Source organism: Montipora capricornis, chromosome 10 (assembly GCF_036669925.1).
Source record: "Montipora capricornis isolate CH-2021 chromosome 10, ASM3666992v2, whole genome shotgun sequence".
Taxonomy (NCBI): Eukaryota; Metazoa; Cnidaria; class Anthozoa; order Scleractinia; family Acroporidae; genus Montipora; species Montipora capricornis.
In genome coordinates this window covers 45,894,693-45,921,979 of record NC_090892.1, presented here as the reverse complement: position 1 = coordinate 45,921,979, position 27,287 = coordinate 45,894,693, and the positions used below count along the sequence as shown (strand labels likewise).

Below are 27,287 nucleotides of genomic sequence, written 5' to 3'. Positions count from 1 at the left end.
AGTTAACAAGGGATAAACATCTGTACGACAAAGTCGTTTTTACAATGTTTATTTGCATTAATAATATAGATTGAACTTGCATACACATTTGCATTGTTTACAGTATGAATAACTTTCTGTTCTTGATAAAATCTTCAGTGCCCTAAATGCTGAACGTTCTTAAAATTTTGTGGTTTCAAATTTCACACAGATAATAAGTTGCTAGTGATTTTCATTGTACATGAAAGCTTTTCTGTTTAACATTATATATAAGTGGTTATATATTAAACAGAAACTTTAAAATGTCAAGTCACCGGCCCCTTTATTGTCAACTTGATAGTTCCTTTATCGCCAATGCATTGCTGCAACACTGGAAACAAAAAAGTCCTCAATTACTAATGTAAGTTCATTCAATGCAGTTCATTCAGTCAGTATAGGATGGCTTGCATGATGCCAAAACCAAAAATGAGAGCAAGACTTGATTTCAAGTCCATGTACATGTAATTTGTTCTGGTCTTAGTCAAAGTCCCATTTCATATGAAGCATATCAGGGCCTAAACACTTGATTGATGACAGTCGATGGCATTCAATGTCAATTAATTTTTTGGTATTGATAATCAATAGACAATCGATTGCACAAGTTTTTGTGATTTATTGATTATCATTGTTATCAATAATAATATTGATGAGAATCAATCAATTAAATAACATTTTTAATAATATATGATTGGTTTGTGTTGTGAAAAAATGACCATCTTTTTTTCTGAGTGATTACTCATTAAAAAGAAAGATACTGGTGGACAGCCCCTTAAACAGAAAAAGGTCTACCTACCTTGCTCTTGGATGTGCATCACGATAACGGCTACTGTAAAATGAAAAAAAAGGTGGTTAGGCCTGAAAATTTTCATTATTCAAATTATTTCTATTTTTTCCTCTAACCTGTCATCAAACTTCTGCGTTTTTACAAGCTTTCCGTCAAAAAAACGTAGACCTGAATGCAATGTTTATCCTTCCTTTAGATTAACATTCTGGATACAATAAGAAGCCTGTTCTAACTAGTTGCCAAACATTTCATTGTCTTGGTTTTTGAAGAAAATGTTAAGATGCATAATGTTGAGTTAATAACCCAGATTGTTTAATCCTCACTTGTTCCGGCAGTTCACAGGATGTATAGCGCTGTACACAGGATAATAAATTACTATTGTCATGGCATATAACTCAATAGTTATCGGTTTTGAATGCATTGATCTCTCTGGATTGTCATAACGACCAAGGCAAGAGCTCGAAAGAAGATTTTGACAATCCATGATGCAAGCTGACACTACCATAATAGGCCATTTTCCAAATATCACTATTGATCTTGATAGCGAGGCAGAGGGGACAAAAACAATAGAAACAAGTTGCAATGAATGTGAAAGATATTAGCATATCATCCACTTGCCTTTGTCTTTGTCCTCTAAACCTCTCTTTCAAGCTGAATTTTAATATATCGAAAGTGGCCTATTGCACTAATGATGATGATGATGATGATAATAATAATAACAGGGAAATTAAATTTGTCCCAAACATAACATGCTGATAAATCCCAACTGCCTGGCAAGACCCAGTGGGTTGGGGTTAACTTGAAATAAATCCAGCCATACTGAACCTTGAGTCACAGCATTTACATCTGGGTTAATTGGGTTCATGGAAGACTGCAACTTACTAGATTGTGGCAGGAATTGGTCTCTGGCCCCTCAAATCTATGAAAGGTTCCTGCCTAAGGGAATACTATGGGAGAAAAAACAAAGTTGCATTTTAAAAGCAGTGGGTTTTCGTTTATTTACATGTATTTAAAAGACTTTCACAAGATGTTCTGGTTATGTTATAAAACAAAATAGTAAACAGTTCAGCATGTACTACCGAGTTATAGTTACACTTGGGAGGTTTGCTAAGCATTTAAGAAGCTAGAGTCCACTCAGCTAATGCATTGTGTGACTCTTTTTGCGTGCTTAGCAACTTCCTGCACGAAACTGTAACTCAATGGTACATGCTGAACTATTTACTAATTTTGTTAAATTTCTTTTTTTGTTATTCTGTCAAATCACTGTGAAATGCTGTATGGGTTAAACTGTTGTTAACCCATACCTGTTTAATATACCAAAAAAAATTTGCAGAACTTATACAATGCTCATAAAAAAGTCCCATCACAATTGACAGTGTTCACAAAGAGGAAAAAGTTTGTAAGGAAAATGCCATTTTTCCACCTTTTTAAATCATGGAAAAGAAGGTGGCCTTGACTCATATATACTGATTCATTCATCCTGACCCAGCAGAGAACTTAACCACAAAAGCCGGTGGAGAAAGATATCTGAAATTATGACTTTCCTGTTAGATAATGGAACTTCTTGGCAGGGGAAAAAAGGCTGAGTGTTTCTAGCAGCAGTCAAGCCTGTGACCTGGTTATAGTTAGTTTTCATATTTTCTTTATTCACCCAGCTTTAAACTAACCGAAGATCTCAATAAGATCACAAAGAAAGATATCTGTTTGCAAACATTCTTTCCATCATTTAAGTGCTACAACTACTGGAACAAAAAAACCCTTTTGACAGCCAATGGGCAAAGGTGGACACATTTCTAATAATTATTGCTATTACAATAGGAGATGTAGTACACACTGTATGTCTTCCAGAGTCTTCTCAAGGGTGTAGCCAGGGGGGGTCCTGGGGTGCCCGTGACCCCCCCTTTGTAAGCCGTTTTTTACTCAAACAACCTACAATATTCAGGTTGCGAAAACGCGAGTACCCTATGTTTGACACAGTGTGACCCCCCCTTTGAAAAATCCTGGCTACGCCCATGCTTCTCATTTTGCCCCAAACCCTCCCCCACCAAAAAAACTAACAACAACCCACAAAACTATCTGGTTGCCTGACTTGACTAACTAGTCATGAACCAGTCTCCGTGGGTGACCAGTACCATCTCTTTACGCATCCCCAAGATCAAACAAATTTAGATGACAGAAGTTGCTGTCAACGTACCCTCCACGACCCTGTTTCCCTTGGTGATAAGTATCGTGTAGCATATCCATTGAACTTCATCTGGTCAGCAGAATACTTCAGGTATGGCTCAGGCATGAATGTGTAGGGCTCCAACGGCTCTGTGGATGAAACAGTGGCCTGTGTTGTTCTTGGGTCTTTTTTTTCTGTTTTAGTTTTGTTTCGTTTTTTTTTTTTATTTATAGCTTTGCTAAAGTGCACCTCAACCCCGAGGAAAAAATTTCCGCCATGAAAATAAAGGGTGATCAAGGAACGATTGAATAATTTTGGATCAATTGTTTTGATTTGGTTTATTCCTCCATTTGCTCTGTTATCTAGTAGCCAACGTGTAGCCGTACCCTCCCCCCGAAAGAAAAACAGGAGTGGGGAACGTGTTCCCTCTTCCCTTTTTTCTTTCTGGGGAAGGCTACGGCTACACATAGGCTATTATCTGGAAAAGCCAAATAGTTATTTTCAGAAGAAATTTTCTATGCGCTTCGACTCAGCCAAGATGTGAAAGAGTTGTGGGTCGAGCTCCTATTGTGACGTTGATAGGCTCTTTTTTTCCAGGACTGTGTCACGTGACTTTCTCAATAATTTTTAAAAAATGGTTGTGGTGTAAAATATATGCCAGAAATGGAAAGAGCGTGATCAACTAACATTTAGATGAGAGATTTTACATGATTTTAATGCTTATAAAATTAACTGAGATGTATATGGAAAACAGCTGCTGGATGGCAACAGACAATACTTTTACATTTTTCAAACTATCAAACCGCTCTAAAATCAGTGGCCTCAAAATTAATGATGGACAACGTCACGTGACAAGGTCAGGGGCCTATTCGTTGACGCAAAATGATTTGGCCTCAAGTGAAATTCTTGTACTTCACCTACCGTTTGGTGCAAGAGAAGAAAGTTGTCTTTCACGAGATTTTGCCGTCATGGATCGCTGAAGAAATTCCGACATTCCGCTGTAAATATCAAATTAAGACGCAAACTCAGTACCTTGATCCACCTTGGCAGCGTTTTTACACGGATGCGGTTTCACATCGACACGGTTTCATGACTTCGAAACCGCGTCAAAATCGATGCGGTTTGGATGTGTTTACACGGAACCGTTTTCGCCAAAAAATGAGAAAATCCAAGTCGTGATGGTAGAAACGAGCGCTGCACAACGAGCTAAATTGAACAATGCAATTTCGCGCCAAAATAGTAACCGTATTCAAATCGATGCGGTTTCGCTGTTTACACGACAGATGAAACCGCATCGTTTTGAAAACGCTCCACTTTTGGCAGTGGTTTTAAATCGACACGGTTTCGGCAACAGTCTCGATCGATGTCGTGTAAACGGAAGGCGTAACCGCATCGAAACCGCGTTCGTGTAAACGCTGCCCCGGACGCTGCCTTATTCACAGCTCTGCGGGATCATTTCCTTTCCTTTTTTTTTTTTTCATCTGAACAACTTTGAATAGACGATTGCTTGAGTGTTTATTTGAAGTGTTTTTCATTGCCCTTGACTCAAAAATTCACTTGCACGTTTTTCTCTTTCCTATCACAGTTGTACAGTCGATCTTTCAAAGAAGTAAAATTGTCAAGCCAATCAACCCTTCATCACAGGATTATTAGCGAAGTTAAAAAAAAATCGCAAAACGCATAATTAAGATACATAATATAATTTAAATTTCCCCTGGTATTGATTTAATGAAATACTCCCTGCGAAAAAAAACGACTGCAACCCTCCAACCGTTTCATGATCATGTGGCATTACTTTTTCTGTTTGTTACTCGCAGCCATTGGCCTTGCAGCCAGCTGAACGGGATTAACGTCTTTGTTCGGCCGAAGAGTGAATTTGACTTTCAAATTTCACGTACTGTCAACGAATTCATCTCTAAGCTTGTGCTTTTGTCTAGCACACCTCGAGGATTACTAGAAATACCGTATCAATGAAAGCTACCGAAAGAGCTCACAAACTAGGCCAATAACCTAAAACTAAGAAACACTGAAGAAACGCTTACTGCCAAAACGAGAAGTGGTAAATTAAAGAGGAAATATGATTAATTGGCCTTGCAGCCAGCTGTGAAATATCCAATGTGCTGGAATAAGATGGTGTCTGACAAATATTACTTGATAGGTTTGGAGAATCGGGAAAATTGATTGTTTACATTCCGTTGTGTTCTGCATAGTCTAACAGAAGACTTGTCTGTCGCGAAACAATGTTTATTTTTTCTTCATCAAAAGTGCGCGAAAAATTATTCCCTCTTTAACCATACAAAATTGGTGTGGTTAGTAGGTGTCAAATAACTTACCCAGACTCAATTGGCTGGTAGGAAGTTGCTTGAAGTTGTCTTCCTGTCTCGGTTATTCTCTGAGAAAAATAACTTTTCCGGTTAGTAAAAATGCCGCCCCAAACAGTTTCATTGCCTAACCCGGTATAAGCCAAGTCGTGACTTCAGTATCAACTTACCGTGCCGGACAACGGTCTGTCGGCTGGTCTAAAAAGCGTGATAGTGCTATTCTTGAAATCCTCTGAAACAAAAATACATATGAGAATTTTTAGGCTGGTCACCCGCAAAGTAATAAACATTTAAAAGTCGTTTAGAATGCTCAATCCATTTACTTCGTGACAATGGAGTTGTGGTACGCGAATGCTCTTCAGGTAATTTATGCATGGCCGTATCCATGTCCATTCTCCGGAATGTCGGTAACATTGGATGATACAATCCTTCTTTTACGGACGCTAACATGCTGGTTCGTTGTCCAAAACACGGATATAGTACTGTTTGAGTCGTTGTAGACATATTGAATCCCTAAACCGTTGAAGCCAACAAAATTCAGCACAAAAGCTCGGCTTTGTCACGGAGATGGGAAAATTTTATGGATTCCAATACCCTCTTCTTTTTGTTTGGAGGTCTGACCCAGGGCTGGCGTGTGTTGATTGATTGCACTTATACTTGGGTAACTATGACATTCAATTATGACGCATAAATGAACTTTCAGCCTTCTTTGACCAATCAATGACGAGCTTCCAGTTTGTTGTCGCAGTTATGCAAAGTCACTGATCTGTTAACCCGTCTTTGCATTCAATAGAAATGAATAACAATAATTTCACTCTTCATTAATCCAAATTAACCTCAGGTTCAAGTAAGTGGATTTGAAAAAAACCCCAAGATGTCACGTACAGCAGGCGCTTGAGAGGTTGTGAATAATAATTAAATTTCTGTTACTGACTACTAACACGTCTGGTTAGTGGGACGAGTAAAATCGTCTGGCGTTAGACAGAGTAAAACCAGAGACAAATGGTCACAAATCGTGCGAATAGGCTGCTGTCATGCGCAAAATCATGACAAATTTGTTGTCCCATTTGCAGACATAGCGAAGCGGCAAGTGTCAACATGGGTTAGAATTTCTGTCACGAACCAGGCAGCCGAATTGTTTCACGGGTCCAAATATTTTGCATAAAATTGATCTTGCTGAATCGAAAGATTCCAAGCTTCAACCATTTGAAGCTATATAGATTGTTGGCAACATCAGTCTGAGTGGGAGAATCTCGCGCGCGAATAACGCGCGCGACGTTGCTATGGATTACTTATGTTGTCGGCTTCTCCATTTCTGACAGATATTCTGAGCTAAGGGAATTAAAGATTTTGAAAACATTAAGCTCTTATTTCGCCTATTCTGAATCCTTCAACGCGGAAATGAGTAGGTTAGAGCTGTACCTAATATTTAGGCAATTTTCAGTATTTACTATGATTTCAAATCTTAATAAATCAACATAGTGTAGATTACATTGTGACATTGTGGCTTTGAAGTGAATTAGTCCAGTGGGTTTGTCACAAATGCCAATGAACACAACTTGAAAGCCTTAACCGGGTCGCGTTTCATAAACGGCCTACCATTCGCACACTGTGTGGATATAAAACAATTAACACTGTGTAGTGTAAGCTTGTTTAAACTTACCGTTCATTTTTTCATAATGAATGTACTGAAGCTTACCAACTATATGCCATGATAGACTCTAGCTTAAATTATATTAATTTAGAGATGGAAAATGATAGGGGTCAATATTCACCAGCAGATCTTGAAGTGGAATTTCGGCAGTGCTCGATCGGTAACTTGCACAACGAGCTGTCGCGATCTATCCTTCGATAACTGGGTGGCTTCGGATGCAGCATGCCTTCCTTAACTGCAGCCAGCATTCTCCTTGGAGGTGAGTAGCCGTAATCTGTCCCATGTGGTCGCGGTCGTACGGCGTCGTGTTGACTGAACCGCACGCCTTGACGGTCGTAGAGACGGCTGCTTTGAGCAAGTTGAAGATGACGCGACATTCTGGTTGGAGTGGCCTTAGGCTTGTCCGGTTGGCTCAAATATTGTTCTCGCAATGTTTAAAATTCAGTGAGCAATTTTCTTTCGCTCAGCAGATAAACGCGGTTTGCATTTGAGGAGACTGGCACTAGCGACTTTTGTCCAGGGAAAAGGAGCATATTTAATACACAGGGCAACATCTAACCTTTAGCTTCTCTCAACGATGACCAGAAGATTCAATAGCACATTTCAAAGGGAGTGGCAGATGAGTTCCCTGATAAAAACCAATATCTTTGCTCTTGTCCTGACATCGAGATGAGGGGGAAAAGGTGGCATTATTGCGCAAAATGACATGATTTGCGGAATGTTCTCTAAATTTCTAAGTTTACAGCCAACTTCACTCGAAAAACGCTAACGTGCAGGTTTTGTCAAGAAATGTTAGCACCGTCTGCCATTGCTCTCAGCGGAGAAAAGCAATTGAGTTCAGTTTACCCTACTAGCTCGAATTTTGTAAACGTTATTGTCACCCTTAACCTCGGCAAGAAAACGCAAATTCTTAGCAGACGTCGCAACTGCAGTTCATATATATTTTTGTTACTAAAATCCCGTGAATTTTTTTTTTGTCAAAGTCAGGTAATCACTCGGCACTAACAGTAACAACTTTGTTGCCACGGAAACGTCTCACACTTCGGGCAGTTCATTTTCAAGCAATTGTATCATTGCAAATTACCTTTCCTGCACGGTGTTGAATGGCGAGAATGATCCTGCGTCAACTTTCTAAGCACCTCATCCATGTCCATTCGTCTTAAAGTTGGTAGACATGGATTGTACAATACTTCTTTTACGGCAGTTAACCTGCGCGTCGAACCGAAAACCAAAGGTGTGCTCGGGACATTGCGAGTATATTCCTCTCTGAAATTCACGTTCAAGGATTTTCTTCCCACAGTGCATGGCTTTGCCCATAGAGTGTAATATTTTGAAGGCATTAGTTCGATTGAAATGCTTCTCTTTGCAGTACGCTATAAAACTAAGCTGATTGTTTTCCGGTCTTGATATGCTAGAATAGAAGGAAATTTCAGCTGTTTTTATACCAGTTATTAATAATACATGCAGTCGCAGTTGTTTGCCTCGGGCAATCTGTCTAACCTACGGGGATTTTGTTTGCAAATTTGGGCAAAGTTTCATTGTAGCTATCTCGCTCACGATGTGAGATTCTTCTGTTGTTTTCTTAGTTTTTTTTTCTTCCTGTGAAAAATTGTTAGAAAGCGCACTGCCTTCAAGAATGATGGAATTGTTTCGATCCCGATTGATACAGCTAGGACGGCGCATGACAGATTGCAGGATATTAACAGACTGAAAAAAGGCATTTGTGTCAGGAGATCTCATTATCAACCATGGTTGTTGGGTGTGCTGGTTACCAGCCGTCTCCTTTTCCAATCCCATCAGAGTCACTAGAGCTGCGAGATTTTGTCACGCAACAAAGCTTAATGTTGCGTGACTAGATGAGTGTTAAGATCATTTATACCAGTCTACTTTCCGTTTATATCAATGAAAGGAAGACTTTCTTAGCTGGAACATGCATATCTTGTAGAAAGGAAAATCGATTCTGAATCTTATTGAATCTCCCGAGTTCAAGTGTCCAGTGATAAATAAAATGGACTCCATACTTGAATGGAACAAGTGGCATATAATTCCTTGACGAAGATGGTGCAAATTTCTCGACTGCAAAAAAATTCGCTGAAAGAGAAACGATTCGCCCTATGATAATTCAGGAAGTAAAATTATTCAACGAATAGGGAAAAAACCCAACGAAAAGAAAATGATCTCCTCTTGCCACATAGGGACACTGTTCCCGTTTTCAACTTCCACAGTTTCATCCCCAGAAACACGATGGTATATTGTAGGCAATTAACTAAAACTGTAAGAAGTTTTAATACTGAGTCCTGAAACCATTAGGAAGTGCTAACCATCAGGGAACTTGGTCATGCGCAGTTTGTCGGCGCGAAGAGAAAAGAGCAACGGGCCATAAAACCCGGTAATCATTGCTCGTATCTTTTCCATTTCACCAATCAAAATTTGTGAAATCATAAACAGTCAAAACGTTGGGGAAGAGAATATTAAACAAACATGGAACATCCAGTCGTTAGTGGCTCTCGTGACAACAACGTTATTGCATGGAAAAGGACCAGAAAAAGAAAAGAAAAAAAGGGAGCAATCGAGTAGCTTGCAAAGTAGGGGTATTTTGGTAAGAATTATCGGCCGACATCTTGGATAACGAGACTAACAAAGGACTGGGACGAGTAAAAAAATTGCAAACAGGGAGAGGATGACAGTATGAAATGAAATGGTGGTGGGGGATGAGGAAGGGAAGAGAAATCGTCCCAATCCTCTACCGGCCGTGTGCTTTCAAAATGTCGGCTCATTACGATTACGAACGTTGGACCTTGCACAAGAGCCGCATTCCATTTCCGAGTCTGCCTCCTCTTGAAAGCGAGTCTGCAGGCGAACTTTTTCTTATGAAAATTAGTTTTTATTCATAATGTAAGGTAGGACTAATTACCATCACACAAACTTCGCGCTTTGACTCGCTTTGAAGAGAAAGCAGACATTAACTCGGGAATGGCCTATTTACACCGCTATTCCACTCGTTACAAACTACAATTTGAGTACGAGTGGCCTTCCTGTGGTAAGGCCCCACCCTACCCCTTTGAGGTGAGAGCAAGGTACCAAAATATTTCCGAAGGGCAAACCAAAAAAACTCGTTCTCTTTAACTTTAATTGGTTTCTATTTAACGCACGAGTAAAATTTTAACAGGTCAAATCCTTCATATATATTTTTCAAAAGCACCACTGAATTAAAGTTTATCATTTGATATTGCTTTGACAGTAAAGGTCATTCACACCTGCTACATCATTTACGCAAGTCATCTTCATGTATTTAAGCTAGGAAATTTTCTCTCCTCTCTTTTTTCCCTTAAATCACGAAGACTAACTGAAACACCGGGTTAAGCTTATTACCTGTAAATGTTTTATATAAGTCTTACAAGTGTTAAAAACAATAAAACCGAAACTTCTCATAAATTTATCAGTAAATCTGGATAGTCAACTTGACTGCTTCGCTCACAAAGCAACAAGTAAAACAGACTGGATACAGTCCAATAGTAACTTGACAGCCCATCACGTGATCTTTCCTTCTCTTGACCCTGATCACGTGTTGCTGCTGTTCGCATTGCTCAGCTCGATCTCGTACTTCAGAAATTTGGTAGTTCAAAGTCGATCGACCAATGATGATGGGTTAACGCTCGCAACGCTAGCTTCCCAATCTCCCTAATTACTGTGTTTTAAACCCCAACGACGCAGCACCGCCATTTCCTTACATTCCACCGTTAGTTATTCATACCCCACATGATCCCAAAGGTCTGCTGTTACGAGAGCGGTGATTTAACTATTATGAACACGTGACCATTCCTTTGCTTTTGCCATGTGGTTGTCATGTGCTCTTGTACATGACTGCGCTATTCTCGGTTCGAGGAGACAGCACCATACATTACTTCAAATAAGTACTTTGGCTTCGGCGACGTTCGGTTTAAGCGACTGTGATTTTAAATCACAATAGGTTGAGTCACAGCTCGTTACATCTGCCTCCGTTGTATTTACTTTCATAAGTAACAGCAAAACTAGTAAAACGCACTTAAAATTATTGCACAAGGAAAACGTTTTTCAAGCCAGTAGAATCCTCAGCCGAAGAAAATGAAGAGATTTTGACCGACGATTTTTCAACCATTAAATATGTGATGAACAACATCATATTCTGACTGTTGTGATTGCTGTTGCTGTCCTGGGGACCACTCTCTTCGTCCGTACTGATCCACGCGCTCTCTGGAGCGCGGCGGTCCTCGGGGAGAGTTACTGCTGGCACCAGATGCCTGCATTCCGTACTGAACAAGTTCGTTACCTGTAAGATAATAAGAGTCGCCTTAATAACGCAAAAAGAAAAAGCAGGCTAGCCTGTATCTTGGTTGGCTGGTGCCCTCTTGTAATCGAGTTATTAAAGGACATGATGTTCTTCACTCTGTACCTTGAGAGGTGTTGGCAGCACCAGGAAGCGGACTCGCTGCAGCACGGTCTGCTAGAACATCAAGTGGATCCTAGAATATCATGCCAAAGAAAAATTAATAATCTCCACAAATATTGTGATCAAAAATCAATTGACGCACGTTCGTACATGGCTAACCTGGGTTGGATGACCACCTTCGTGCCCAAACACATCATAAAATAAGCTGTTGTCCAGCATTAAAGGGTGATTTGCCAGTTGATACTGAATGTTATCAAGATTGCTTGAAATAAAATCTACTTGGTCACCGATAAAATTCCTGAAGAAAGACAAAAGAAGTGAGGAATTGTTAGTCTAGTTTGCAAAAATGCCATGTTAAAGTACCCAGAAAAGGTTGCTTAGGGTTAGTCTTCACTCCAAAGGAGATTGAAGTGTAATATGGGTAATATTGGTAATATTTCCACTATTTGCAAGAAATACATCCACATGAGAACTAACAGAAAATAAACTGAAAAAATCTGGCCACTCACTATTGCCCATAAAGCTCAATATTATTTTGGTTTTTGATTCACAACAACGTACAACCAGTAATGATAAAGACCTTTGCAGATTTTACCCCACTCAATACACCTTATTCCAAAATGGCCGCCATTTTAGTATTCTTTTGTATCCATGCAAATTGGCCCTTATGGCCTCGCTTTCAAAGGTTAAATATTCTTTTGAATTTTACGTTTGAAAGCGAGGCCATAAGGGCCAATTAGAATACTAAAATGGGAGCCATTTTGGAATAAGGTGTATGGCTGTTAAAATGAACTGTGACTGGTAGTTTCCAGATATTTAGTGCAATGAAAACACAAGGTAAATGGCAACATGGATTAATCATTTTTCCAGTCTATCACAACGCTCAGATGTTATGTACAAACAATCTCACAGCTGATTTCGTTGTAACCAATGAAACCCAGAAATACAAAATAAGCTTCAATTAATTGGTCATTTTTACAACAAAATTAAATGGGCTCTAAATTATCTTCAGCTCACTGACATGGCTATCTTCCTCAAAAAGCCTTGACATTAAAGAGACTCAAATAGGCCTAATAAAGTACAGTAACCTAATAACGATCTACTTCTGAATTAAATGATTATTTTCTTGTTATTATTAATTTTTAACTATCTGCCTTCAGCACCACAAACTGAATCATTTATCATGATACCCTTGTAATGGTAATGATAGATAACTCTAGTGGTTTGTGTGACATTACCTTTCTACCATATCATCTTCAGAAAGTTTCCCAAAGATATCTACACTGGGGTTTTGGCTGACGGAACAAAGATTTAAATGTGATAAGCCACTTGCTATCCATCAAGTGTTCGTAACAAGGAGAGAATGAAAAAATATATACACGTGTAAACAATGATCATGAAGAAAAATTATGCACTAGTCTATGTGTTATGCAAGGATGGTACAAAAGTGGCACGGCAAAGGTCCTCTAATATTGCATAAATAATGAAAGCTGGATGACAAAATAAAATCACAACTAACAGCACTGCATACAGTAGTAATAATCAATGCATTAAAATAAAAAACTTATAGTGTGAATGTGACGAGATCTTAAATTTTTAAATTTAGCCAACTCGACTAATCATGTGCCACAAAAGACTTGTGTGCGTCCAAACCACAAATAATTAATGTGTCTAACTAACTAAGATGTTTAGTAGGATATCAGAATGTACGTAGATGACTGTATAGCTCACAAATACAAACTTCCTACAGAGCCATTGATTTGGTTTATTTATCACTGCAGTGAATCTCTGGAGTAATAAATAGCTTTTCAATGGTCAGAGGACACTACCTCTCTGCAAGTTCTTCCTGAGATAGACCACGCCTCATAGGGGCATTTCTTATAGTATGATGCTCATCGTACGATTGAGGCTCTATGATGTGCGTCGGGTGTACAATGGGCGTCTGGTTCTGTTCCTCTGGGAAAGTAACTACTCCTGTTGATACACAAGGTTGTACAACTGAAGCTTGCGGGTAAGATGATGCTGGAATATCAAGAGAAAAAGAAAAAAGAAGAGATTTTAAAAGATGTAAATTACAGTGAGCAATACAACATATACCTTCAGTCTTCCTTGAAAGGATAATATGTCTCGATAAGATTTATAAAAGCATAATAATGGCAACTTTATTCTTTATATGTAAAAGAAATATTTTAATTTTTGTCTGTGTCAATTAGCATTTAACAGGTAGATGTTCAAGTACCTGGGATATCAGCAAGAAAAATCTAAATAATTTGGATCACTAAAGGCGACACTGAGTGAACTTAGATGACTCTTGTTAATTCAAAAGCAATCAGACTGGATTGAGTGTCAAGACATTCACTTTTTAAAAAAAGTATTTACCAATAATAATAATAGTCCTGACTGGATTAGGCTCATAATTTGCTACGATATTGGACTTATGTTTGAGAAAATGGAGTTTGGTCAACACTACCTGATGATGTGGATACTGGACTAGACACAATAGGCTGTGATGTAGAAGGACCTGAATCCTCAGGGAATCTAATAACTGGTCTAGCATGTGATATTGTATCATCATCTAATGAAGTTATTAGTGGTCCACTTGTGGCTGTAACAAACAAAGAAAATTGAAATGCTTTCAAACTCCACAATAATCACAAATGACTGTCACTTTTAATAATAATTTTCATGTCATTATGGAGTTCTAGTCTGGTGTGAATTGAACTGGCTAGTTCAGTCCTCTTTGTCAGCTTTGAATATGTTAAGTCATTTTTTTCTACCAACGTTTTCTACCATAATAAGCATGAGCTGTTGTTTTGACCCTACAGTCGGTATTGCTCAACGTCTGCAAACATAAAGGCACCCTTCAATCCAAAGACCCAATAAAAATGGACTCCAGTTTCTATTTCACCAAGATGTCGTAAATAAATTTCGCTCTGTAGTATCATTGATAACAATAACATTGTTAAACTGCATATTGTGTAATTATACGCATCATGCTGTCACTTACAAGGCAAACTTGTAGCGGGAACATTTGATATGTCAGAAATTGTGAGAGTCTGTGTACTAGGCTGAAAAGAACAAAAATAACAATGACGAGTGATTGATTTTCAATGAACTTGGCAAAATACTTTTAAAGCTTCATAACTTGCACTCACTCTCTGAGAAGAATAGCTTGGTGGAGGTTGTCCACTGCTGGGACCAGAACCATCTCTGTAGTCATACCGCTCCCTTTTGGCGGATGGTTCTTCTGTACTGTCCTGGAGCATCAACCTAAAAAGAGGAGTGATGTTTGATGATTAAATTCTACATAAAAACTAACACATCGGATCAACATGATTTTAGAAAGATAAAATTATACTCTGCTCCTTATTCACTGGATCTGCTTCAAAATACTGTCCTCTCACAAATGCAGTACAATACGAGTTTTGTGGAAACACCGACATCACTAGCAGATCTTCATCTTGCCACCTGTACAATGATGACAATAATAATACTATCACATTATTATGGCATGCTCGCCGCATTCATCACCAACCTCTTTCTATTCTGCACCAGCTTGTCATTTTGATAGATTAGCCGCATGAGATACTGGAAGAGCTGTGAAAAAAAGAGCAGGCTGAGATATGCACTACACTTTCCCAATAAGCTGTTGTATAATCACTGATTATAACTGATAACTTCATTCATTTTATGACTCAAGCAGTGTACTGGAGATTTATTCTACATGTCAAAAGTCATAAAAATCATTCCCCATTTTCACACTCCCTTTAAAAAGGTGTTGTCACTGTACACTACAGGCTGTCATATTTAAAATTATAGGAATTTATTAATATTAATCTCATGAAGAGACTGTAAGCAGAAGGTAACCTGAAAAGGTAATTTATGCCAAAAATTATGGTTTGGCGACTAAATTCTGTGGCATACTCTGTCCAAAACCAATTTAACTTTATCATTTGATACAATAACTTGACACATTTTGCTCTGGAAAAAGCCCAACAGTCTTATTCATTACAGGGTGATCCCTTGATTATTGACGGGTGGCTCAACCACCCAAGTCTGTCTCATGGGCACCACACATTATCTTAAAAATACAGACTGAACTTACTTTGTTCACAATCTGCTGTTGTCTTTGATGTTTTTGTCTTAACTCAACCAGTTCATTCCACAGAGTAACATTTTCCCTGTCAGGGAGAAAACGTGGTGAGTCACAGGAAAAGGCAACATAACATGGCTAAAACAAACCAGACTCTTTCTTCTCTATGGTAAATTTATTTTGACAATTTATTATTAACCTTTTGATCTGGTCAAGTTTCATCGTCATTTCGTCCTGTTTTCCTTTCATGTCTTGCACATCGTTCAACACCTTGGATACATCTTCATTCTTTAATTTCTTCTCCTCTGGTGCAGCCTAAAACAGATAAAATGTTTTAAACACTGCATTTCATTCAAAACATTTGACTCAGATAAAAATATTCAACAAAGTTGGCCAACTACAACAATCAAGTAAAATTTTCCTTTTAGTTGGAAATTTTGGTGGAATGTTTAAGCTTTCAAAACATTTTGGTGACTATTCATTTAAAAACACCAAAATGAACTCATTTACATGTACCATTACTTCCATTTGCACCAAATTTATTTTCAAATTCACTTTAAAATTGCCACAAACCATTGCAGTTTTTTTACACCCAATAATAACACATACCTTTCTCTTGACATTCTCAAGTAATTCAGGATGATATCTGTTGAAGTTTCCGTTAAAAAACTCCCACTCGTCTTTCTCTGATCTCAGGCCACCTTGCTCAGCACCAATTACTTTACGGAAGCCATCTAATAAATTTCATTTGAAGAAGGATGTAGTTAGAGATTTGTAAATTCAGATTATTTTGAGTTCATTTTAGTCTATTTTCATTGAAAGCCTTGGTGCAAACACTTTCTTCTGTAGATGTAAATATTATTAGTTTATTTAAGGAAAATACAACTTTAGATAACTATTAATAATTTCCCACTTGGATTCCTGTTAAAAAATGGTGCTGAAATGAATGAAGAGGCCATAGTTGCACCAATAAATCACTCATTGCAAGTTAAAAAAAGTTGTGATGCCACCATTGTGTTCCTAAACCCATTGACTCCAAAGGAGGCCTAGGACACCCCCAGTTGACGAGAAAAAATTAATTGTCTGACGTTAGACAGTGGCTCAGTTGGTTGAGCACTGTCTGGACTGCCATGCAGGAGGTTTTGAGTTTGACTCCAATCAGACCAATACTCATGGTCTTAAAATGATTGAGGAGAAAGTGCTGCCTTTGAAATGACACCTGCAAATGGTTAGACTTTCAAGTCTTCTCCGATAAGGACAAAAAACCATAGACCCCATCTCACAAATATCTTTGATGTTCAAAAGTTCCCTGTGGGACGTTAAAGAACCCACACACTATTCAAGAAGAATAGGGAGTGAGGTTCCTGGTGTTGTGGCTGTCCTTTGTGAGCATGTTCTCTGATGTCTCAAAAAGGCTTGTGGTGTGTGATGCCACCTAAGCAAAAACAGCCATAAGTCAAAAAGGACTTTGACGAGCGCTGGAACATGTAGATGCAGATGTAGATGTAAAACCTGTCAAGTCTCATTCCCAGGAGTCAATCGGTTAAGTGATTGCATACACTGGTGTTCCATTTTTTTTGAGGGAGTGACCCTAATCTACAATGCTTAGAAAAGACCCAAAAGGGCATTTCTTAAAAGTGAAACCCAGAGGGAGGTGAAAGAAAGAGGAACTTACATAGAGGGAAGGTAGAATTTGGTTCTCCCTAATAAGGAGGGCATCAGAAACTTCCCCCTGGATGGTTATGTGCAGAACATGCTGAGAGAAGGGAGGGGTTCAAACTAGAAAGTTTAAGAGAGAATCAATAGGGAAGGGTTCGCCTTTAAAACACCCTAGCATGAGAGGGAATTATCTTGGCACATCATTTATAAATAACCACAAGGGCAATGAAATTTGAGGAAATTTAATCAGGATTTCAATAAGTAATACTAACATGATCATTTGAAATTTTATAGCAGTATACACTGTACAATGTGTAAGTCCACTGATTTAATTTGGTGTCAGAAGACCTTTGATCATATTTCACTTATTGACTAATGCAATAATTACATTTAAAATGCATTCATTGCATTTAAAACTATTTGGTGTACTGGACCATTTGCATCATTTAATCAATCATCCTAAAATGCATAGACATAAAGAATGCTTAAATAATTTGTTTTCTCTATTTGTGCATTCAAGCATTTTTAACTTTCAAGAGCTTTGTCTTAATCCAGAGTATATTGATGGCAATGGTCACGACAAGCTTTTTTTTTTTTAACTGCTGAACTCTTTAATTTACCACAAATTTCATCCCAAAAATAGCAACCAATGGCAATTATGCACAACTAGCTATTATTAGTGCCTCAATCAACCATTGCATGCTGCAATTCAATTAATAGGTTGCTTCTACTTTACAGGGAAGCACTGTTCTCAGGGCTGAAAAACAATCACGCTATCAAAACTTTGCTTTATTCTGAATGAATGTCTGAATATTTGGCCTTGACTACAGTATTTATCAAGGACTGACTCTAGCTTTGAAATCCAGTGTTTCACTGTTACCCAAGAGGTTAAGTAATTTTTAGTCTTTTGGAGGCTTGATTCAATTGAAATGCTTGAGATTGCCAACAAAATTCTGTAATAAAGGTTTGGAAGTAATCCATGTCCTCAGGTGATGGTTGAGCAAAAAGAGTGTTGATCAAACGTGCTCGCAATGAAAGATGATATATTTGTACATTCATTCTGACTAAAGTTTTGGTGCTGCCTTACATAATTTTAACAATGTATACAGACTCAGATTCTTTCAGAAGCTTTTATACTAAGAATTCTCTGAAGGAAGTCTTGATTTTTAAATTCATTTCAAGGTTTGAACTGTTCCCAAGAGAAGGTAATCCGAAGGAACCCAATGATCTCTTCTCTGGAAATTACGATTTGGGACTTGAAGCATACGATAAGGTACATGTGATGACTCTTTAAGAACCTTTCTTCTTTCCTCCAAATAATGTCGCTGTTCATTAGTATATATATTGCACCTCAAAAGCATAAAGTCAACACTTCCACTGAGGATATACTAGAGAACATTCTAAACAGTCAACTTCTCATTCTACGCATTGCAGCGAATTTCCCATTTGGTCAGGAACACACATAATCAATTTCAGCCATAGTGTAACACGAGTTTTACAAGTATATTACTCATCTACACATGTACATGTATTATAAACGCTTTCAGATAGTATTTGAAATCTAACATCGAAAAGCAAAGCCACACCACCAGCTTTAGTCAATCGTGCAAGACTGAAAGCATGGCGTTTAGTACCAAGCAGGAAAAAGGAAAAAATCGCCTACCACTAGCAACATTATGCATGAAAAAGGTATGGGCAAACAGTTTGAACAAACGTTGTACGCATTGCATACACTTTTTGGCAAAAAGTTATTATTTTCTTTACCAAGTAAATCAAAAGAAGACCGTAAACCTTCGGGTCAATGTTTCATTTCAAAATGGCCATGTCCAACGAGGATGGGAAATTCGAATTTTCAGTTTACAACGTCCTCTGGATCAAGAAGATCGAGCATTACTCACTATAATTAGCTCTCGCGTCTGCTATCATCACAAAAAAATTGTCAAATTTATAGACAGTGCACTTGATGATTGTTTCAGAAAATGTACTCACACATATTCAGCTGACGAACGAAGCTTGCAAAGTTGTTATGCTTGAAATACTTTGGAAGTATTTCGCGTGCAAAAGTGGCTTGGTCGTGCACGAGGAATCCCGATCCATTCTGCAAATATACCGAAATCTTTTTAATTTACGGGTGAATATCAAAAATATAAATAAAGAATGCAACACCCAAGAATCCATCAAGAAGTAGACGTGATTTGCAAAGTCTAAAACAATAGATGTATCTAGTTCCGTAAACCCTTGCCTTGTTCCATGAAATGTGATCATCGTATTGAGGGTCTTCAACCAGCTTCCAAAGTTTGACCAGAAAAGCAGGCACATTGGAATGAATGCTACTCGAATCTGCGTCTCCTGTCCTCATCGGCATGCTTTGTTAAAGACCACCTTAAACAAATAATCTTTCTCACGAAGTTTGCGTGTGTGTGGTACGAGAAGTGCGGAAGGGACACCAAGCGATTCACACAACAGCCATATTTACCCGCTAGTTTGAAAGAGGGGTTTATATATACGCTTTGCTTAGGACTGGCACTAGTTTACAAGGGCGTCGTAGAATCAAGAAATAGTAAACAAGTGATAGTCGAGAAGACTTGATTGTTGACTTTTCTATATTTAGTCATCGGAATTTCAATGACCTACCTATCCCCTAAAAGGTGCTTTTCAGCTTAGACTCTGAAGTCGACAGGTGGTGACCTAAGCGGTTACCTCGCTGACGTCATTCAGGGCCCGTCTCCAGGGAGCACTGAACAAACACTCGGTTCCAGAACTTTCGCAAATGCTCGCGTTCACCAACCGACATACCGTTGATGGTTCTAGAGAACTTGGATTGTAATCATAAACTTTGAACATGGTTACAAAGAGATCGTAAACATGGATGTATTTCGTTTTTTTTTTTGGTAAAAAAGAAACATTGGAGGCTCTTCAGGGAATCTCCGCAGACAGTTTATTAAAACTAACGACAGGAATCTTCCGCCCACACGAAACAATACTCGGGACTCAAGAACTGTAAATTGTCCGTGAAGATAGAAGTTTAAAATTTAAAATGTACAGAGTTCTCATGTTCATAGAGTCAAACTCATAACTGGTTGACCAGAAATCTTTTTTTAGATAGTATTTCTTTTTGTATAACAAGAGCCAAATTTATCATCCCGCTGATTCCAAAAATAAACTTTCTCATAAAAAATTAGTTTCGTTGCCACTTTTGATGCAATGTCAAATTCTCTTTGTTCAACCGGAAATAGATGAACCTACCATAACTGTAGCAAGTACATAAAAGTCACGCAAACCAGCTGTTCTAGATTATTCGACGCGATGGCAGACGTGCGTTTTCAACATAAGAATATTCTGGAGAATAGAATGACGTATGGACCATCTAGATGGTTCTAAAACGATATAATACGATATAATTACAATGTATAGTTAAATTTTCCATCGAAACACTGTTGATATGTTGATATTTTTCAATTATAGCATGCAAGAATTATCTAGAATATTTTTTGGTTTTCAATATTCTTATTATATTTTTGAGGTACAGATTGTAAACTCGATACATTACAGTTGTTTTATATGTGTATCAAGGCAAAAGAACCATTTTGTTACCAGTAGAAGGCATCTATTCCAATGTGGGCTCAGAGAGCACATCGATGTTCTCTTTATTCAGAGAGGGGTTAAAAATTATGTCCTCATGTGTAAGCCGTTTTAGAAAACTTTAAACCCTCCCGTAAAAATTGCTCAAGTGTATTATTTTGTGCTATAAGATTTTCCGTTATTGAGGTATTTTAATTCATCTGAGTCTGGCCGGGAGGTAAGTTTTGGGGTTTCTTTCCACGATCTTGACTAAAAAACTGTCGAATTAGTTTAAAAACAACATAAAGTGCTTGTCTTGTTCAGTTATAATTTTGTTACAAAAGCGTAGTCTTTTGCTTCTATTTAAAGGTAAGGCCCGATTGTCCCTATCCAGTAAAAGTTTATAACTTGTAATTTTCATGGCACCCTTGAAATTCAATTGAATTTCGCACAACTTCGAGAAAATTACTCGGAACGATTGAATTTTTTCGGATACTATTTACTTCAATTATTAGCGGACAAAGTAACGATGTTGCCAAGAAATAATAATGTCTTCGTCGTCACGTGCTAGAACATTCCTTGTTCTGCCTGTGGAGGATGCATCTCGAAGGTTGTAAACCATCAACCGATGTCTGAAACATTCGCGAAACTTGGATATTGCTTGACATTTCGTGCAAACATGTTTTCTTCCAGTTTCGTTGATTAAAACCAAAGCCATCTAAAGTATGCTGCAAGCTCTCTTTCTTTGTAACTGAAAATGAAAAGTTGGTCGATACGAGAGTCTGACGTAGGCAGGAGTCAGGGGGCGGTTCAGCACCGAAACTTGAGAGGCATTTTCTTTTGGGCTGGAAGACGTTCATTTGCCAAACATACCCCTGGAATGATAAAATGTTTTTCCGTCTCGGTACCTTCGGGACAACAGGATTAGAAACAGCGAGTTACTTTGACGAGACGGAAATGCCTGGTTGAACTGAATTAACTATTGAGGTACGTATTTGTCTCCTTTAAAGCAAGTTGGGTACCATGATCCACTTTTAACGTCGTACGATTAAATTCCACCTGTACTTGCATTCATGATACTGCTGAATTACGGAATTCTTTCCCCACACAGTTGACTCAATGAGGTGCTGCAAGGTGAACGAGAGTAAGCCTGAGTTGGTTGGAGTCGTCGCTGCCGATAAGGTGAATAATATCCTTGGTCTACTTTTCATATACTCTGTTACTTAGAAGTCGATGTGCGTAATTTGAATATAATGTTAACTTGGGAGAGTCTTTTTTAACCTTGATTCAAAAAGGCCATGCATACATGACTACAAAAAAATGATGGTATGGTTGGCTGAATTCAGGTGAGGTATTAGAGTGATAAATCCATGGTTAAGCCAGCATAATCTATGAGTAAATAGAGCCATGAGTTACACTCATTAATCTGGACCTGTGGCCGAATTTTAGAGTAAATCCAAGTCGGAAAACTGTTTTGATTTGTGTATACATGTAAAGGGAGTTACATCACGTAACATTTTGTTTGTGTAGACTACTGAAAGACTAGCATTTATTTTAATATTGTCTCTTTTACTCAAAAAGCACTTTCCGCCATTAATCTTTTTATTGTACTATAATTTTAAGCTTTCAGAATTGAATACGGGAACTGTAAAGTGATCGCAGCAGGGATGAAAACTCTGAGGAAGCGAAATTCAATATTGTTTTAACAATTTGAATAACAGATTTCCTGTGAATCACAATTAATGGTGCCAGAAAGGATTTGTCCCGCACTTCCAGTTTTTTTGTACGAAACTAACTAATAGAAATGCACGTGGAAGCCTTCCTCGGACATGGATGGGATACTTTGTCACTCGTCAGTTTATATGATGGCGGTGGTTCGATCGTTGTTCTATTCGTGCTTAAGATTATGAGTGATAATACGTTTTTTTTAGAGCGTTCTGAAATGTTTCCAACTACCTCTTTCCCTCAGATCGGTGGCCATGCACTTGCCGGAAAATGTGAAAACAACTGACGCCATCCAACTGAAGTCGGCCGCGAAGGCTGTGTTGGTTGGTATTGAATTTATCAGCCTTGACAACTACATGTACACTCGTAGCAGCGTCAATATTAAGTGATCTTCGAATAATTGAATCCCTTCAGCATTGCATATTAATTGCAAAACAGAAGTGAATGCAATAATCTGTACATGAACTACTCGTAAGCTTATGATACAACTTTTTCCCAGAATTAAGTTCATTTAAAATTCTACTGAAGTTACCAGGGGCACCCAACGAGAATATAATTCAAAACCACTTAGACATAGCATTGTTAAACGTATTTTAGTATTTAAACGGTAGATATAGGCATATTTTTATGCCCTAAAAATTTTTCATCTGTTCGGATTTCTTAGCTGAAAGTCTAGTGATCCGAAAATTATAGTTATAGGTGAGCTTTTTAGGGTAAAAATCCGTTAAAAATGGGCAATTATATCATGTTTTAAATGTTCGAAAATCCTAGGACAGGCAGGCAAGCATGAAATTTTAGAACAAATGTTCCGAAAATTCTGGATCTCAAATCGTCTTCCGAACAGATATCTTCCGAAACTTGACGTTGGGTGTCGATCCTTTAAGAGTTATCAATTGAAAATGTGTTGAAAGTATCCGCATTATTATGCTATCCAAGTTTATTGTGGGATCATGATGTTAATGTTTCTGATGAACACACAGAAACATTTCTTAGCACAAGCACAGTGAATTTTACTTTGGAAAATGGTTTAGTTAGCGAAATACTGTACAGAAAAAACTCTTAAACTGACTGATCTGTCGGCTTATTCAGTAACCGGTGAAAGTCATCTTATCCAGTCTTCGAATGACTAAGGCGTATTTTTTCAGTCGAACTAAGCGCAGTGATACCATTTCGTAGCTGAACAGGCTATCTATTTGTCTACAGACGGCCATATCGGTTTTTCAGTACGGTCACTGTAATAGTTTCCGTGTAAACCCGCTAGTTAAATTGTGCCCTGAGTCATTGGTAACTGAATTTGAGGAATACTTCTTTCCTTACTAGAATAGTTGTAACAGTACTGTTGGAGTGGTTTTGGACGAGAAATTAAAGTTCCTGAACGTTTTAGGGAATAAAATATTTCTTCAAAATTTGATAGCTGTAGCCACAAAAAACCAAGCAAACTATTTACTTCGAGTAAATGCTAGATGATCTTTTTGAAGCCAAAAATCACCAAAAAAAAAACACTTCCAGAAATGTGACGAGCTATTTTCCCTGTTTGCGAGATTTTTAAGTCGAATGTTGCAGCGCTAACTTGATTGAATTTTTTAAACCTTAAAAAGTCTTTGGAATGGCGGCCCGATGAAAATTTCCATGCACCCTAAACTGAGATATTTTTAGAAATCCTCGGTTGAATGGTCCTGTCAAAAGGCCGGAATATTAAGAACAGTAAACACCCGCCTAAAAGAACCTAGATTTTTCCAAGTCAGGCTGAGCAGGTTCTTTATATAAAAATGGTATTTACAGTAAGTTTTAGGCTATCTAGGTTCTTAAATTGGTTCTTATTTCCGGCGCTCTATAATCGTATGACTGATTTCCTCTGATGAAGAGTGCTGCCGATGATGCCTTTATATTTCATAACTATGAAAAATACGTTTTGAACAATACCTGTGCAGTTTTTGAAGTGCAATTTGTTCCAGTCGCTGGAAATTTCAAGGTTATTTTCTAAAATAAGAACCTGTTTAAGTTTTTAGGCTATAACCTGGTTCTTATGTAAAGGAGGTCTAAGATTAAATCTTTAGCCTAACAGGTTCTCCAGTTCTAGGTTCTTAAATGCAGGTGTTTGCTGTATCTGCCTCCTTACAGAGAGATTAATTAACCGATCGAGTCAGCTTTTGCTTATTGTTCCTGTGTGTTTGTAAATCATATAGATAGCGGAGGTGGTGTATCACTAATTTTGAGCAGTTTAATACCACTTTGCTCTTTGCTGACTACTCTGATATTAATGTTTATAATTGAATAAGGCAGTGCAAGTCAATAAAGTGTCTACAAGGAAAATCCATTCAGATTTCTAACTATAAATGGAACATACCATTCTTGTGTATATTCTAATAGAGAAAAACAAAAACAAACAGCCTACTTATCCTGCCGGGGTAATGAAATCCCGCGAGTAAGCAGTTAAGTAGGGCGCTCTGTTTTATTGATGTACTCCATTACTTGGTAGAGCCGAAGAGAATCGTTCAGTGTTAAAGCATGGCCCGGTTTAAAACTTACAAAATCCTGTTGCCTAATTCCTTACTCCCATAAGACTCTAGAGAGTCAGACATGACGTCTTAAAGACTTTGACGAATAAAGTGTATGGTATATTAACAAACTCAGGGATAAATTTCTTCACGTATTCAAGACTCTTGTTGTTGTTCAGTGTAAAATTTCTTCTTCCTTCCTTGATCTATCAGTTATCGTTTGTAACTTTTAGCGGTTGTCTTTGATTCGTATATGCATACTACATCCTTCCTTAGTTTGTCAATTAAATATTGTAGGCCTGAATGGACTCGGGGATTGAAAGGACTCGTTAGTTTATTTGACGGTAATTAACCCTGCAGCTGGCCTAGCTTCTTAAACTTAAACAACGATCAAGCGATAGAATAATGAATGTCAGTATGTTCCAAATATATTTTTCTATTTATAGGTACATCTACCGGTATATTATTCAACCAGTTATTGAATGATTCAAGATGCTGATATTATTTCTAGTGGTTTTTCTTTTTAATGAGCTAATTATTGCTGGTTTGTGTCCATAAACGTTCAATAACAGTGCAAACACCACTTCGAGACAGAACAAAAATATCATCTCTTGTAAATACCCATATATAATTTATAATCCAAAACCTAGCTAAATAACTATCCACGTATTTTTTATATTAGTGTTTCCGGAAAAGTTGATTGAAGTGTTCACGGTTCACGCCAAAGCTTCCCGCAACTTGAACAAATATCAAGCTAAAAAACGTCATCATACTATGAAGCGCCGGCGAAAGTTGTTTATTTGTTTCCGCTAAATTCTAGAACTCAATTATTTTATTGGATATTATATTGTATTTCATCTGTAACGGGAGAGAAAGATGCTATACAGGTGGAGTAGATATATTAGAATTAACCACTACTCAGTTTTCTAAAAGGTATCGCGCTATGCTCCTTATCTGCTTTTTAAATGCCTTTGCCTTATTCATCGTTATCATCTTCATTAATTCTTCATTTACTGATTTCAAGTGCATTTAATTATCTGTTCTCTAGTTTACTCTTGACTAGACCAAGGAAAACTACGACTCATTTATTTTCAAATTGCAGTAAGAAAGTACGTGTCACATAAAACATGTTGCTTCCAATGAGACGAGTACAAGAAAAGCTGAGAGCTATTGTCGTTCAGTTTGCTGTTGTTCCATGCAATTGTAAAATTAAGTTCCAGTTTCAGCGGAACCGTGACCCATAAAAATGACAAGCAACAATCAACCTGTGCGTGGCGAGTAGGAGTCAATGTCATCAACAAAATGTTTTGTCAGGACTGCGGCATGCACTCACGAAGACGTCGCCTAGTCATGAAAGGCAAAGGCTTCCAGCGTTAACCAAGACCAACCAACGCCAAAGTCGTACCTCGACTAGCGATTGTTGTATATTGGGTTGACATAATCGAAGCCTGATTATCATATCTGAAGTAAAAGTCTACATTACATTCTTTTTTGATCCGCAGTTCAGGAGTTATTTCTTTAAAATAAAAAGAGACCACTAGAATTGTTCGACTTGTTAACCCTTCAATGGCCTCCTTTTTCTTCTTTTGAGAAGCGATGACCCAATCAGCAATATAAACATTTTAAAAAATCAAAAAAGAAAACAAAAAGAGCAAGTAAGGCTGATTGAACGGTGAAGGAATATCATGATATTATCTAAAGTCAACATCTCAAAAGGCACTGCCTTGCTTCATCAGGGCCCAGTTGGTCACCAATTAACAATAATCCCCTATTAAATCTGATGTTCCCTTCTCCCATCCTGCATCCTCCAAAATTTAAGCAATAGCCTCATCTAAACACGAGGGGGAGGCCGAGGCAAAACATTGATCACCACGATCCTTGACAAATCCTACATAGCCGGGGATAAATGATACTAAATTAGACCGGCGGTGGAAGTAAGGACTAAACTCTCTAGTGAGGACACAGAATGGGTTAATCAACTGATTTGATATGGTAATTGACAACAGTAAAGAATTGAGGTACAATTTACCCTATCAAATCAGTTGATTAACCTATTTCTTTGTTTCACTTGCCCACCGAAGCAGCACCACGGTTCTTTAGAAACCAAACCCCTTTATCTAGTGAGGAATTGGTCGAAATCCCTGTTCGAGAACACGCTGACTCAGTGTTAAAGAGGCATTGTATAAAGGCACATATTGAACTGCGGGAAGTTCAAGTAGTAGGTTCAGTTGATCGACTTAAGAAGTCACGTGAAGAAAAGCCTGCGTTGTATCTTCAGGCGGAGCGAACGGGATTTGAACCTATGATCTGTGCGATACTGGTGCAATCCTCTACGAATTACGCTATCCAGCCAACTTTTGATGAGTTTGTAAAAAAACATT

At 38.0% G+C, this 27,287-nt stretch overlaps 2 protein-coding genes across 4 annotated transcripts; both read right to left on the bottom strand.

The window, feature by feature from the left end:
- Window positions 1-33: 33 nt before the first annotated feature.
- LOC138018593 (sperm microtubule inner protein 8-like) lies at window positions 34-7,426 on the bottom strand. 2 transcript variants are annotated; one of them, XM_068865285.1, is made up of 8 exons: window positions 7,063-7,426; window positions 5,458-5,519; window positions 5,300-5,358; window positions 3,888-3,964; window positions 2,997-3,115; window positions 1,685-1,749; window positions 812-844; window positions 34-349 (listed from the first exon to the last, which is right to left on the bottom strand). In XM_068865285.1, the coding sequence occupies exons 1-8, from the start codon at window positions 7,316-7,318 to the stop codon at window positions 325-327; spliced, it is 696 nt and encodes a 231-aa protein (XP_068721386.1). In that variant the 5' UTR covers window positions 7,319-7,426; the 3' UTR covers window positions 34-324. The 2 variants fall into 2 exon arrangements, with proteins under 2 accessions (XP_068721386.1, XP_068721387.1); XM_068865286.1 differs by lacking the exon at window positions 7,063-7,426 and adding an exon at window positions 5,611-6,135.
- A 2,623-nt stretch (window positions 7,427-10,049) lies between these two features.
- LOC138018591 (heat shock factor protein 1-like) lies at window positions 10,050-19,807 on the bottom strand. Of its 2 annotated transcripts, none has more exons than XM_068865283.1 (13): window positions 19,365-19,807; window positions 19,112-19,220; window positions 16,073-16,197; window positions 15,663-15,778; window positions 15,476-15,551; window positions 14,906-14,967; window positions 14,526-14,640; window positions 14,378-14,438; window positions 13,841-13,975; window positions 13,272-13,392; window positions 11,530-11,668; window positions 11,374-11,443; window positions 10,050-11,250 (listed from the first exon to the last, which is right to left on the bottom strand). In XM_068865283.1, the coding sequence occupies exons 1-13, from the start codon at window positions 19,485-19,487 to the stop codon at window positions 11,072-11,074; spliced, it is 1,431 nt and encodes a 476-aa protein (XP_068721384.1). In that variant the 5' UTR covers window positions 19,488-19,807; the 3' UTR covers window positions 10,050-11,071. The 2 variants fall into 2 exon arrangements, with proteins under 2 accessions (XP_068721384.1, XP_068721383.1); XM_068865282.1 differs by having other exon boundaries at window positions 13,200-13,392; window positions 19,365-19,784.
- Between the last annotated feature and the right edge of the window lie 7,480 nt (window positions 19,808-27,287).